At 40.5% G+C, this 14,489-nt stretch overlaps 2 protein-coding genes across 3 annotated transcripts; both read right to left on the bottom strand.

Moving 5' to 3' along the window:
* Positions 1-112: 112 nt before the first annotated feature.
* Positions 113-7,189, bottom strand: LOC137596574 (flotillin-2). Of its 2 annotated transcripts, XM_068317228.1 has the most exons (11): positions 7,010-7,189; positions 6,150-6,231; positions 5,486-5,576; positions 5,065-5,188; positions 4,718-4,836; positions 3,916-4,029; positions 3,716-3,835; positions 3,399-3,613; positions 2,967-3,150; positions 2,566-2,715; positions 113-2,351 (listed from the first exon to the last, which is right to left on the bottom strand). In XM_068317228.1, exons 1-11 carry the CDS (start codon positions 7,056-7,058, stop codon positions 2,313-2,315), a joined length of 1,287 nt encoding a protein of 428 aa, XP_068173329.1. In that variant the 5' UTR covers positions 7,059-7,189; the 3' UTR covers positions 113-2,312. The 2 variants fall into 2 exon arrangements, with proteins under 2 accessions (XP_068173329.1, XP_068173330.1); XM_068317229.1 differs by lacking the exon at positions 6,150-6,231 and having other exon boundaries at positions 7,010-7,133.
* Positions 7,190-7,967: 778 nt separating this feature from the next.
* LOC137596298 (von Willebrand factor A domain-containing protein 5A-like) lies at positions 7,968-14,475 on the bottom strand. The gene is made up of 19 exons (XM_068316671.1): positions 14,338-14,475; positions 13,615-13,662; positions 13,307-13,509; positions 13,000-13,222; positions 12,737-12,903; positions 12,547-12,661; positions 12,279-12,454; positions 12,108-12,196; positions 11,376-11,520; positions 11,009-11,088; positions 10,776-10,890; positions 10,524-10,682; positions 10,324-10,427; positions 9,920-10,149; positions 9,683-9,745; positions 9,308-9,367; positions 8,964-9,148; positions 8,289-8,412; positions 7,968-8,190 (listed from the first exon to the last, which is right to left on the bottom strand). Exons 2-19 carry the CDS (start codon positions 13,652-13,654, stop codon positions 8,111-8,113), a joined length of 2,358 nt encoding a protein of 785 aa, XP_068172772.1. The 5' UTR covers positions 13,655-13,662; positions 14,338-14,475; the 3' UTR covers positions 7,968-8,110.
* Positions 14,476-14,489: the final 14 nt, after the last annotated feature.

The following is a 14,489-nucleotide window of genomic DNA, read 5'->3' as shown; positions in this document are numbered from 1 at the left end:
TTTATTTCAGCTACAAGCGATAACTTTATTTATCTGCGTGTCATTCAACTCTGAACAGAGATTAAGAAACCGAGTCAGGAGTCAACTAAATCAAGAAAAGGGTTTTCCAATATTAAATGATGAAATTTTTTGTTTTATTAGAATGACAACTAGCTACGAGTGAACAGGTTATTCTGAGTACAGTTGGTTGACATGCAGCAAGAGCATACAGGATTTCATGGCTGTCTGAGATCCAGTGCACATGTTGTAAATAACATTTTGAATATAAACACAAATATGTCATATATACAGAGCAGACAACATCAGAATCTAAACAAGTCCATATGGTCACAGTATTCATCAGTATGGCAGCAAATAATGGTGCAACCAAAACAAATGACAATCAAGATGAGCAAAAAAATTAACAGTCATCTGTGAATTCTGTCACAATGCTATTATTAGTGGTTTATTCATAAAAGTACTACCAGATTAAAACAAAGCAACATCATTCCAGCTTTAGTCCAAAAAGTGCAAGCTCTACTGTAAGTCAGTTCTGGAGAATGTTTGTTAAGCCGAATAATAAAGTGTCACTGCCATCTTCTTCAAAAGCCATTGACAGTAATTTATGCATCACATCTACAGTAGCTTACTTTCATACAGGAGGTTAACATTTGGTGACCCCCAAACCACAAAGCATTGTGACCATTTGCAAAACAGAAACAGCATTTATTAAAATTAATAAAATACACACAAAAAACTCCTTCAACATTAAACTTCAGTAATTACAACAAATCAATGCAGGTAGACCCCGAGCAGAAAGTGTGTTTTTCTGAAAAGTATAAATGTTTGGTTCGCTGATACTCCTTGTCAAATATGGCTTCAAATCTACAGATGTTGGTATGAAATTGAAACGGAATATAGCTGATGCACTATCCCAAATCCTTCTGTACAACATAAAATAAAAGTCAATCTATTCTATTTGGTATCACTTTTGGTATTTCTTTGTCAGAACCTATCAACATGAAGCTTTTTCCACAATATAAACACATTTCACATAACCCCAATTCAATCATTTTACATTTTACCCATTAAATCTTTTTCCTCTTCTGATTCTTTTTTTTTTTTTCAACACCAAACACATTTTTCAAACTTAACCAAAACTACACATTTACAGTAAAGCTCACAGTATATATTTACGGACCACATTACAAGCCAATGTTTCCTGGCAAGTTCAGAAACCGCCAGTATATAAATAATAACTATAGATACCATGCCTTATATCAATAAGTTCTGGAGAATTAAAGATTTTTCAGAGGAATAGATTAATTTTCCACTATGAAAGAGGTTTGTTTTAAGATTGTAAGCACCTGTTTTATTGTAAAAAACAATCAAGACCTAAAAGAACTTAGATGTATAAAATACCTACAATAAAAAATAACAAAGTCTGAGAGTATTCCCAAACAAACAAGAACTAATTCATATTATCTAGGGAATACAGATGTGTCGAACAATAAATTAGAGTACATAAAACAAAACAAGTCCACAACCTTGGAAAACAGAGGCCTCATTTGCTGAAATGCAGAACCTCAAAGCAGGAACACCAAAGAACGGGTGTTAATGGCAGCTGTTGAATCACACGGCAATATACACTCAGGAGATTTAAAAACGCACCACTCATTTTCTTTATGGCCAATTTTGAGAGAACTTCATGTTTTATGGCTTCATCTAAATACAAACAAATGACCTTCTGTTGTTAAACTATAAAAAGGTTGGTGAGAATATGTCATCTGTTAGAATGAGCAGTTTGTGAACAAGACCAGGATTCAGGAGGATTCAGGCTTCCATCTGAAGTCACCAGGGTGGTGAAAACTCAGAATTCCATAATAATGTCCAGTATTTATGCAGCCTGGCTGTCTACAAATATAAAAGAACTAATTTTATAACTACAGTTATGAATAAACAAAGTCTTGCATTTTTAAATCCCAGGGGTGTAAATCTGACCTAGATGGCAGACAACATGTACAGTAGATTAACCAACAGTAATATATTAGCTAGTCACTTCAATGAAATTTCACAAAAATGAACCAAAATATTATTGAAATAGAATAAATAATAAATAATGTTTCCATTCAAAACTACCTAAAAAAAAAAATCATCCAATGAGCAGCAGTGCATGCAAATGTTCTGGTCCTGTATAAAGTAAGGCACCAGAGGTTTCCAAAATTCACTTGGTATGCAGTATATACGTATAAAACAACAAATTCTTCAAGTGTATTAAAGGCAGTCTATCAGAGTGCATACAACAGGTACTGGAGTTGTGGAATCATCACTTTTCAGGCTTGAGCGCCTGTCATCTTCTGCAGTAATGGCACCTAGTGAGAAAGGGATGGATTTGTAAGCTGTACTGAAAATTTGAGGCAATCGGACTTTTATGGATTGTGATGATCCATAGCATTGCTTCTTCAGTCAATTGCAAATGCGTGATATTCACAACTCTCTATATATGAATGAAAAATTGATATCTCACAAACATTCACATTATTATTATTATTTTTTTACAAACGTGCACAAAAAAAGCAAGTTTACCTTGGTCAAATCCACACCAGTGAGCGCATTGACAGAAACAGGAAGTTCCGCCAAGAGACGGTTCACTTCGCCTGTCACACGGTTGCCTTCCCCGCTGAGGATGACTATTTCATTAGTCTTGGATAATGGCGCTGCCACCTTGGAAGCAATCTACAATATGATTCAAATGTTTCAAGTAAGTAGGACACAATAACACCACACTTTATACAGTCAGTGTCATGAAATGTGAGTCATGAACATAAATTATGAAGATCCTGATGTTAAACAGTCTTTTTCCACTACTGGACATAGGTTCCAGAAACAAAAACTACTGCAGACTTTTTTAATCAGTGAATTTTGTCATACTTCCTATGAAATGACGATGTGTTAGGAAAGCTGTGGAACTTTATTGGATGTTTTACCTTGGGTAAAGCCTCCAGGACCAGGGCAGTCTTAGCTGCGTCTCCATACTTTTGGTACGCCTCAGCCTTCAGTCTCATCTTCTCAGCCTCCGCCTTGCCAACTGCTTCTAAGGAGAAAGCCTGCGCTTCTCCAACCTTCCTGATCTTCTCTGCCTCAGCTTGGGCTATCAGCACCCGTTTCACCCTAATGCAGGGAAACACACAAGTTCAGGCAGGAGATATGTTAATCATACAAAGCTCGCTAAGATTAAAAACTACCATATTTTATGCACTACAACGCACAGCTCTACGTGATGTTTTATTAGGTACAATATTTCTAAAACTTGAGTGTCCAAAAACAAGTTTAAAAACTGCGAGACAGATAATCATCCACTATTTAACTAACTAGGTCATCTCTCTTACTGAATGTATGATTAACTTATACCCACTCACTTTTGCCCCTCAGCCAGCTGCTGCATTTTGTAGGCTTCAGCCTCAGCTGGCCTCTTCACAGTGGCGATTAGGTCCTTGTCAGTCCGGTCGATCTCTTTCTCCTCAATGGTAATCTGTTTCTTCCTCTGCACCACTTGGATCTCAATCTCCTCAAGACGAATCTTTTGCTGTTCCTTAGCTGCCTGCAGCTCGTACGCTAGCTGCGCCTCAGCTTTCTGAAAGCATCAGCAGACACAGTAACATTTCTATATTGTACAAACACACACATTTTGTTCAGAACAAACTTTCAAAATCATTTCAAAACTAATGGTGCCCACCATAGTGTTGACTTCCTGGTTGAAAGAGGCTTTCTGCAACTCCAGTTCTCGTTTGGAGTTGGCCATCTTGGTGTCAGCCTGGAATTTGACGTCCATCATCTCCTTCTTACATTCTGCTTCCTTTGAGCAACAAAGCAGAAGTCAGTTGGATGCACAACAGAATTTGCTTCGGCGTCTCCCATCTGCTAGAGTTTCCGTACCCTTATCCCAGCATCCTTTTCTGCCACAGCCACGCCGATGTCTGCATCCCTCTGAACAGCAGCAGTCTGGGTCTTACCAAGGGAGCTCAGATAATCAAGTTTGTCATAAACGTCCTGCGGGTACAAACAAACACATTAGTGATGTCATAATACTAAATATGTTCTTTTTGATTTTGGAACATGTCTTTAGGTTGATTTTATTTACCTTTTAAGTGTTACTAAAGTATTTACTCATATTTGGCATTCTGTCCATCACTAGAAAATACATTCTTCTCCTTATGAGTCTTGAGTGAGACAGAACATCCTGTTTGGTCGACACACCAACACTCCCTGCATCTCTTTATCAACTCTCTCTCTCTCATATATCCATGTTGGGAGGAGTTTAGATGTGATGAAGAGCCAGACAAGAAGTCAAATGGAAAATAAGGAGGGGATCCTGACCGGCTGTGTGGCATCAGCCTCCCTTTGTGGTTTAACATGACACAACTACTAATGTAGGCTGGAACGCTGTGTGAGTCTGCTGAAAATGATTGTGGTCTTACTAATGATGGCTGCATAAAACACTCATGGACGCTGCCATCCAGGAAAACTGGTGTGGCATGAGGATCTTTCTCTGTTGATCATGGTATTGATTCAAATTATACGAATAAATCCTACCTTATAAATAAATAAAAGGTGTTTGAATAGAAAAATATTAAAACCCTGAGTTGGAATTAAAACTGTTGCAGACCTTACTCGGTTCTTGTGTCCTACAGATCACGGCTGTTGTTTTTATTTAGCATCAATTTCCTTTTCAACTCACCTTAATGGTAAAGCTCAGAATCTCGATGCCCATCCTGCCTACATCTGGAGCAGCTACCTCCCTCACCAGTTTAGCAAACTGGTCCCTGTCCTGATAGATCTGCTCTACAGTTAAAGTACCTGTCAAAGAGAGACACTGTCAATACCTCCACAGCACAGGACCACAACACATTTCAAAGAAAAACACAAAACAGAAGCTGCCTATGGATTTTTTTTTTTTCAGATTTGATCAATAATTTCAATTATTCAATAAATGTAGTATGGGTACGTGAGGTTGAAAAAAATCAATTCTGTGTTTGCATGTTGGTATAATACTGGCACAAATACAATTAAAATGAATGTTCATACCTAGAATTGAGCGAAGATGCCCCTCCAAAGTCTGCAGGACCACAGCTTTTATTTCCATGACTGATTTACCCAAAAACTGCTCACAAGCCACAGCCAGCAAGTCCAGCTCTGTCATGACTTTAATCTGAGGAACAAGAGTGAGGTCTATATATGTTCTGAGCTCTCTAAACATGTCACTAATATCGTTTTTAATATTTCAGACATAAAAATTGGCCACAGGGCCTTTACACACAAAATGATTTTTTTAATGAACAAAAGTAAAATAGTCCCAAATATTGCATCTCATCTCATAACGAGCAGTCGTGCACAAACTTTGTCCAATTAAAAGAGTACCTTAGTAACAGTACTGATAATGTATTAAGTCTTCCTGGCCCATGAAGGTGAGGGGGTTCACAGGGAACACTTTAGGATGAGGTCTTACCTGAGCCACTCCAGTGACGGTGATGGCCACCCCCTCCGCTGTCTCCACATCCTCACATCTGGGCTGTAGAGTCATGATCTCGAGGGTAATCCTACAGCGAGGAACAAAAGTACATTTATTAGGCCTTGAAGAGAAGACACTCAGGCAATAAGAGTGGACTGATACAGGAAGTTTGACTGACTCTGTTGCAGCAACTTTAACGACATAAACAACAAGCATGATAAAGAATGGATTATTACCCTACATGACATGTGACAGCTCTGTTGACAGTCACATGAAAAATATAAACTCATCTATGTGATGAAATGTTATCCAGTAAACAGCAGCAAAAAATTAACCACAGAAATGTGCTCTTGTGAAACAGCAACGCTGAGATTTATAGCGTAAATTTATGTGAGAAAAATACCTCTAAACTTGAGTGCATTAGAAATACACTGTATGTAATAGGCGACTCTGTATGACAGCCTTGTTTTCATATCCTGCAGACATGCGGAGTGACAACAACCATCCCATTCAACTCCATCCCATTTTTAAAAAAAACTCTGGTCCTAATGAACAGAAGGCTTTTAATGGCATAATCCGCTTTCACGTCGATGCTATGAGGCCATCTCCATTCATATATGAAACGCAACTTAAATGGACCATATGTATATAATGCTGTCACCTTTGGGTGTCTGAGAGGAGCCACCAGGCCCACGACCATCCTCCAACCACATAAGTCTTAGTATCAGATCCACAACAACCACCTGAGGGAAGAGGTACAGGTTTGTTAAGACACTAAATTAAAGCTGGGAGTGGAATACAATATAATAACCCTGCATATGCAAATGATTCATGAGCACAATTCCGTTAGGTACACCTTTATTGGTTATTTATTACATAATCATCTACAATCCCAGTATAAACGGGGTTGCAAATCGACAAGAATATTTAATATTCCACACATTATCCCTAAAATTAATTTTTTTTTAAAAATGAATAAAAGTAACAGTCAATTAAATAGAAGGTTCCATATGATGTAAAAATAAAGAAATACCAGAGACAAGTTGGGATTACTTTTCTGTCGCGATCAGAAGGAGTTTTAAGCTTTGTACAAATTAAATCGAATTTATCCTACTTACAAAATTGTAACCTTTCACTAAACTGACTTATTTTACTTGACTATTTTTCCAGTAATTATTTACACCAGTGCCGATCACCATTAAGCAGCGCTAACATTCCGTTTCAAGCGCTAACATTAGCGCGATGGCTCTCAGTAAGTCGTGATTAACGCACCATTACCAAATACAGGGGAGTCTCAGGCTCTCATACTGCATTTTGTTGACTTAAACACAATCATATAGAGTCTTTTTTGCGTTAGCGTGCATTTGAGTGTTACCCTGAGGCAAAAACGAGCAAGAAATGTGACTAATTAGGTAACTTGGTTCGCCAGCTAGCACCTGCCATTACTAGCTAGCAGCGGGTACCGTTAGCTCACAATATGACAGCTGAAGGGCTCCGATCGGAGAGGGGATGAGAACCTACCGGAGACGACCAGAGCTTCGTTTGGCCCCACAGTTAGGCAGTTCCCCATGTTCACACAAGACAACAAAAGAACGGGTGCACACGATGAAATCCGTCACGGAGCGACCTTATCCGCTGCTTAATTGAATTGCGATGGTGTAAGAATAGCTCGGTCTTCCAAGACAACAGCGAACGCGACGCTTACGCCCCACCTAACCACTTGGTACAGGTGGTGACGTCACGAGTCTCAACATGAGAGAGAAAAAGACACTGACTTTAGAGATATTATTTATTGAAATGGACATAAATATGACGAGGATTATAAGTAAAGAACATAACCCTAATGCAAGCTCGATTTTCCTGGTGATTGCAGAGTAATTAACCGAAACGTAGAGGTTGACCTAAATGTATAGTCATCTTATTTTGAAATTATTTACCGGATACAGCAGTATCTGCGCTATAGATGTAATGATGTCACACGACGAACTCGAGTCAGTTCCTAAATTTGACCACTAGAGGGAAGTAATACACCGTTGTCAGTACATAACTGCTCATAAATACAACGAAAATCAGACTATAAAAAATGAAGACAAAGCAACAGAAATTACTGCTTTCAGGCTTTAAAATACTTTCTCAGGTTAAGCAAAGGCTCAATTGGTGTTTTGTGGAACCTCAGGGGGAAATCACATGACACAGGACTTGCCAGCGATGCAAATATTCTTGACCAAGATAGATGTTAGTCATCTAGTGGCCACAGCTACAAACTGCACCACATTGAATTCGAAACGACAGTCTACAAGAATTTCTGCTTATTTTATGACCGATCTGATTAAAAATGTTTGTTTTAATTCACGACACTTTTTAATGTATGCAAACTATTAAAAGCAATGCATGGGTAAACATATCAGCATATCATTTGTAATACTGTCAAAACCTACGATACATGCATGGAAACATTAAAGCAATTCGTTGTCATGTTTCATGGTTTATTTAGGACGGATGGAACAACAGTGCAAGTATGGAGAGGTATACAATATTTCAAAGGTGACATAAGACGTAAATGTTGTTTGATGGCGTCAAACTGCTTTTCTTTTTCAATCTCAAAGTTGTTTACTGAACTCCTCAGGGACCCAGGGCCTCTTCCTGCACCTTGCAACCAAATAGTGCATTCCCAGCTTCAACACACTCTGTCAGACATGGCCCTGAAAAAAACACACACCAAAAAAGTCAACCATACAACTAATTTTAACCAATTTTTTTAAAAATAAAACATCAGATCAGAATGTACCATAGTTATTACCTTTCTGAGCACGGAGCCATAACATTGCTTTCATAGCCAGAAGGTCCCACTCGTCTTTTGCGTCCGTCTTGAAACCATGAAGCCAGATTAGAGCAAGAGTGGTGGCCCATACTTCCTCCGTTACCTATCAAATCAATTATTATTATTAATAATAATAATAATAATAATAATAATAATAATGTGGTACAGGAAGAAAAATCACAAATAATAAATAAAAATTCAGGGAGAATAATAACAATATACACTACATTAGTAAGACAAAAGGCACTGTAAATTGTGGACAAAGAAATTACTGGATGTGCACCTTTATGCATTACAGCAGAAAATTAAATAGATTCTTTCCAAGGCCATTCTTTCTTTCCCTTTTGCACAATATTGCTAATAATAACACAAATCAGCAATATGGTGGGCAGAAACATAACCTGTGGCAGTAAATTTATCCACAGATGTTTTTACAACTTTTCTTAAATAAGTGATCAAAATAGTGAGTTTCACTCTGGTCCTGTTTGTCTCTGTAGTCCAACCTGACATCCTGAATAAATCTACATGGTCATCCTTTGGCACTATCCTCTAATTTTCCTTCAAATGAATTTTCTGCTGGACTCCATAGGTAATACAGTGCTTTCAGTACAGCTATTATTATAAACAATGAGTTACATAAAAATATGTCCTTACTGCTGCGGGCTTTGAATTCTCAAGCTCAATACTTGTCTTTCCCAGGGCAGCAGCAAGATCTGGACTTAACAACCAGCAACCAGATGCCTTCTGGAGGGAGACCAGCTGCAGAAAAGGGTCTCTGGGGGGCGGAATGGCAACAGGAACTTCTTCGGGTTCTTGAGGAGCTTTAGGGCACAAGTAGTCTAAGAATGAACAAAGTTAAAATCATGTGTTATTATACTAAATCTCTGGTCCATATTTCATATAATCTATTCATGGATGAACCATGAACAGATTATACTTCAATTTTTCAGACTAGATGTTGTCAGAACCAAAAATGGTGTTAAAAAAAAAGCAGATACCGTCTTCACTGGACGCATTGTCTTCGTCAACCACACGCAAAACTTCAGTGTCTGATATCACTGAAAAAAAAGTAAAACCACAGAAGAATAAGTTTGGATCTCATCTCGTGTGTTTCTTAATTTCACTGTCATTTAAGCAAAGCCTTAAACCAGCGTTGGATTGTGTTTTCCTGCTCGTCATTCAGGCCTGGATGACTGGAGATCCATTTAAATTTAAAAATGTCTCCCCTCTCCTCATCTGTGATCATTTGTGCTAATCTAGTTGCTCTCCAGCTCACACCGGTTTTTATTTATCTCTTTGATTTGTTTGGTTTCTCCAGACCAGTGTGTCTTTGTAATGATTGATCACAAAGTAAAGTAGAAGTTTGTTCATACCATCCTCATAGCAGCATGCCATCATCTTAATGGGCGAGGGAGGTGAGGCTGTGTCATAACACTCTGTAAAATATAAAAAGGAGTGGGATATTAAAAGAAGGTTAACCGCTTGGATGCAGGAAATCTGGAACTAAGTTATTGTCTTGACTCATGAAGCGCGATGTCGCTTAATTGTTGGATGTGTCTGGTGTCAGGTGATTCCTTATGTCACCCGTAAATTCCTCCCCAAATACTTACGGTAAAAAGAACCGTAACAAGGAACTGGAACGTTTCTGCGCACCAGAGGTCCTTGAATTGTCTCGCCGTCCACTTTGTTGACGGCGATGAAGGCGGTGAAGGCGCTGCTCACTCCTGACTGAACACTGACCTCCACCACCTTCTCCTTAACTCCTCCATCCTCCTCTTCTTCCTCCTCCATCTCCAAGGAGCGAATCAGAGTCCGGGCAGCCAGCCTGTGGACCGTTAATCTAGAAACAAGGGAGCCAATTTTTAAAATGTGGTAAGGACAATTATTATTCTGCCACAAACTCTTAAGCTCCAAATTTAGACATATCACCATATAGAGTAAAGTCAGTTTTGTTTGGTCACTATCGGACCAACAATACATGGTAATTCTTTTTTCTGTCCAAAAAGACTTTTACCCGGTGTCTTCTGCCGGTTTGAGACTGAAGTGGAGCTGGGTTTGAGAAGGACGACCTGCCAGGCTGTACTTGACCGTCACACAACCCTCTGCTGCCTCCGGACTCTGTCAACACATGAAAGTTTTGCAAAATTCATCTTAAATTTACATAAACTTAACATTTTCTTTACGTCAGTCAGAATGTGCGGTTTGTGCTTCTACCTCTCCTGTGAGCTGGGCATAAATCAGAGACCTTTGACCCTGAAAGATGGTTGTGATTGGTGGAGAGAGGACGTTAATGGAGACACCCTGTGGCACCTCCCACCCGACAGAGATGTCCACCACGGCCGGCTGCAGAGCGAATCGAAGTGACTGCATTGCCTGATGGGAAATATACGTGATAAATGATTAAAAATGAGCCTGAATTCTGTCAAAAGCGGTTTTAAATGAATTTTTCTATGACTAACGTCTTACTTTGGGTTGCATCCTGTCAGCACCTGTGATGAACTGAGCGTGACCCCCCCCCTCTTTGGCCAACCCGTTGATGAGAGCGGTGCTGGCTCCTTCCCCAATGCCAAAAGAGAAACACCTGCGATACAGTATTCTCATTTAAAACACACAACTACAGAATGACACACATCCAGGGAATGTTGTTGGGTCTGTTTTTGTTTATTTTGAGAGGGGTTGGGGTTGGGGGGTAGTTTCACCTGTGGGAACCTGAATTCTTCTTCACCAGACTGATCACTTCTTTGGTGTTCTCCACCTCTCCGTCAGTGAAAACAAACAGCTGGGGAGGGAAAGTTTGCATTTCTTTGCAAGTCACACCGAATCACACCCAGAAATGTGCAGCCACTTTTACAAGACGTCCGCAAGCCGTTCTTTGTTTCGCAGTTGTGTTAAGAACAACAAAGGTGTGTGACTGTAAGCCTTCAATGAACTGGTCTATTCAGGGTTTCATAAAGAAAAGGGGCACCTGTGTGTGTGTGTGTGTGTGTGTGTGTGTGTGTGTGTGTGTGTGTGTGTGTGTGTGTGTGTGTGTGTGTGTGTGTGCGTGTGTGTGTACACTTGTATTACCTGTCGAGGTTGACTGGGAATGCAGGGTTGGTTGTAAATGTGAACGAGGGGTTGAAGGATCTCCGTTCCTCCCAGGTCAGCATTCATCTCAGCAACTTTCTTCAGGGCTTCTTCCATGGTCTTCTCATTGTACTCCACACTCTTACTGGATCATAAACACACAAGCGAAGGAGATCAATAGTTAAGCGCAAATTTCTTCAACACAGTTCAGAGTTCACGTCCAGCTTCTCTTTCGATTAAGATTTGCAAATTACTGCATTGTGGGAAATGTAGTTTTGGTCAAAGCACACTTTTAACCAATTTTTTTAAAGAAACTCTTTAGACCTTTTATGCTCTAGCAGGCCACATAAAATGACGTGGCGAACCACATTTGGCCCCCGGCCTTGAGTTTGACACATGTTTTAGAGGTAACCTCTGCAGACCTCATTCCGTCTCTTGTACTTTGTGTGTATTTACAATATGAGCACCCAAGTCTCAGCACGAAAAGCAGATAAAAACACACAAAATGCGTTTAGCTTAGACACTAGAGTGATGAGTTCATCGGAAAGACAGATTATAAATAAAGTCTTTTGGGTGGGTCAAGATCGGAGTCTCATTTCTGGAGGAACCACTCCTGTCTGTCAGAAATGCTTTCATGAAACTCAGTCCATCCATCAGCGGATAGAGCTAATGTAACAACAGTTCTGACAAGAATCACATCCACGTATTGTGTGACACAAAAGGACGACTGACGGGAAGATGTGTTCGTAGCTGGACCCAAAGCTGTAGATGTTGAAATAGCAGCCCATTGGTAAACTCTTCACCAGGAGCAGCAGAGTGTCCTGAAAGGTAAAGACAACTAGTGAAGGTCTCAGAGAGAGGGACACTATGACAGATGTTGTGACAGTAACACATAATACATACCCTGGCACTGCTAATTCGAGAGTCTTGTGGACTGCTGTCATTTGTTTCACAATCCATACTTCCAGATCGATCCAATAAGAACACAAACTCTCCGCACGAGGCGACAGAGGACATCGCATCCTTGGGGAACTCGGGGTACAGACTCAGCATCAGTGCTGGATCACCCATCAGAGACCCTGAAATACACAGGAGCAGAAACATTTGACCTTTAATGCCGACATGTGCAGCTCATCAGCTGGAGGATCACTTCTAAAGTCCACCAACCCACCGGGCTTCGCAGAGGTCTGTCCTGCCTCCACCAGAGCACTGGGCTGGTGGGCGTCTTTGTAATAAATCAGCAGTTCCACATCTCTGTCAAACTTGTGTCCTGCGGCCAACTTGACCTGTGGTTCCATCAGAACTCTGATAAATAATCAAACAACAGTCACAGTCAGGAGGAACGTCAGAGATCCACCTACCGTGGCCTGGGTTTTCTCTGCGTTGAGGTACTGGAGAGGATCCAGGGAACAGTTGGACTCTACTTTAGAGACGGGACGGGGAGAGGACACCCGGGCAGAGAAAGACAGACTGTAGGGCACCAGGGAGGATGGAACAGACGTCACCTGGACACTTGGACCTTCACTACCTGTAAACAACATGAGGCAAGAAACAGAAAAAAAAAAAATTTAGCATGACAAAACAATTATAAATTACTGGAGGACGTTCTGGCTGGTTTTACTACCTCGTGGTTCGTAGCGAGGGTTGAGCACAGCAGGAAGACAAAACCTCAGCCCGTCGTCGGCCTGCACAGCCAGCTCAGTGACGTACTCCAGCCTGATGGAGGCGCTCTCTTCAGGACGCAGACTTCCCACATTCATAGAGAATATATCTGGACTCTGGTCACTCTCCTCCAACAGGAAGGCCTGCTGACCGGAGCTCAGAGCATCATCATACTCCTCACGAGCCTGGACGACGGACGACACGTGTGGGTGACTTCCACTGGACTGACTGGGGTTTAGATGTTTGCTACGTTTCACCGTCCAGCTCACCTTCTGCTTCTCCTTCACCTCCGCTACGATCTGTTTCTGACCAATGGTAGCGCTGAAATGACAGACAGCAGCATCTCCTGGCATAGGGAAGACAAAGACGGCCTCCAGCGGTTTGTCCTCTTTGTTCTCATAGGTCAGGGTGGAGATCACCGTCGCAACATGATCCCTCACCTCCACCTCCACCTCCACACTCTTCAGAGGCACTGGATGATAAATAAGAGGAGACAAAAACTTTGGTCCAGTGGGTAAAAGTCGTTTTTAAAATGACTTTGGACACAAATCAAGCCTCTTCTTCTGATAAACATTACCTGGATGTCTCAGGTCAGTCAGCAGACCGCAGCATTTCATCTTTATACCTGCCCAACAAATAACAATTCACTTACTTCATCATTACTGACAATTTTAGTCCAGCGATCAAAACGTGATGACGTCAGTCCCGACCTTTTTGGCCGCTCTGAGCACCCGTACTGACAATCACAACGCGAGCAGAAGCGCAACTAACAGCCAGCCGGCTCGTTCAGTGTCAAAATAGACGCAAAATGATCCAAATAGATAAATAAAAGGTATAAATAAATAATAAACAGCAGTCCTGCAAACCAAAAATAACATGCGACCAGAGTGACACGTTCAAATACCGAAACGGTTTGGAGGAAGCAAAAAGAAATCAGAATAATCGGAAACTTACTGAAAATTCTTTCTGACAAACTAGATATTAGAAATAGCAAATAGTCATATCTGAAATGGGAGTTTCATTTGCACCATTCTATAACAACGAATCTGAAACCCGCAATTTTACTGGCGAATAAAGAGTGACTTTTATATGCATATGAATTAAACATATCTCTAATCTATATTACAGATATATTTTATGTAAATTCTATGTGTGCAAATATGTAACAAACATAAACAAGTATCTTAAACATTTTCACTAATGAAAATTGCACCGTTGCTTAAATAATTAAATAGTTCCATAAATAGTTCATCATCATTTTTAATAAGGTACATGTTGCACGTTTGCGGTAGGATATTACCTTAGATGATGATTTGTCCTGGACGAAAGGTTTAGGTGATGCAGCTTCCAGAACTGAAAAGCAGGAAGAGATTCACAACAACCGTTTACCAAGTCATTCCTGCTGTGTGCGCTCGATTTAGAACACAGGACACCCGGCTGGGTGGAGCTCTA

The sequence above is a fragment of the Antennarius striatus genome, chromosome 6 (assembly GCF_040054535.1).
Source record: "Antennarius striatus isolate MH-2024 chromosome 6, ASM4005453v1, whole genome shotgun sequence".
Taxonomy (NCBI): Eukaryota; Metazoa; Chordata; class Actinopteri; order Lophiiformes; family Antennariidae; genus Antennarius; species Antennarius striatus.
Note: the sequence above shows the minus strand (reverse complement) of the source record. Positions and strands in the feature narration are given on the sequence as shown.

Bases quoted from the DNA above. Each gene is read 5' to 3' on its own strand.
- LOC137596574 (XM_068317228.1), bottom strand. From the start codon at position 7,058: ATGGGGAACTGCCTAACTGTGGGGCCAAACGAAGCTCTGGTCGTCTCC. The intron at 5,189-5,485 runs GTAAGACCTCAT...CTTGTTCCTCAG, and splicing joins CCGTCACTGGAGTGGCTCAG to ATTAAAGTCATGACAGAGCT. The intron at 3,836-3,915 runs GTACGGAAACTC...TGTTGCTCAAAG, and splicing joins AAAAGGATGCTGGGATAAGG to GAAGCAGAATGTAAGAAGGA.
- LOC137596298 (XM_068316671.1), bottom strand. From the start codon at position 13,654: ATGAAATGCTGCGGTCTGCTGACTGACCTGAGACATCCAG. The intron at 12,197-12,278 runs GTATGTATTATG...TTTACCTTTCAG, and splicing joins CTCGAATTAGCAGTGCCAGG to GACACTCTGCTGCTCCTGGT. The intron at 8,191-8,288 runs GTAATAACTATG...TGTTTTTTTCAG, and splicing joins ATGGCTCCGTGCTCAGAAAG to GGCCATGTCTGACAGAGTGT.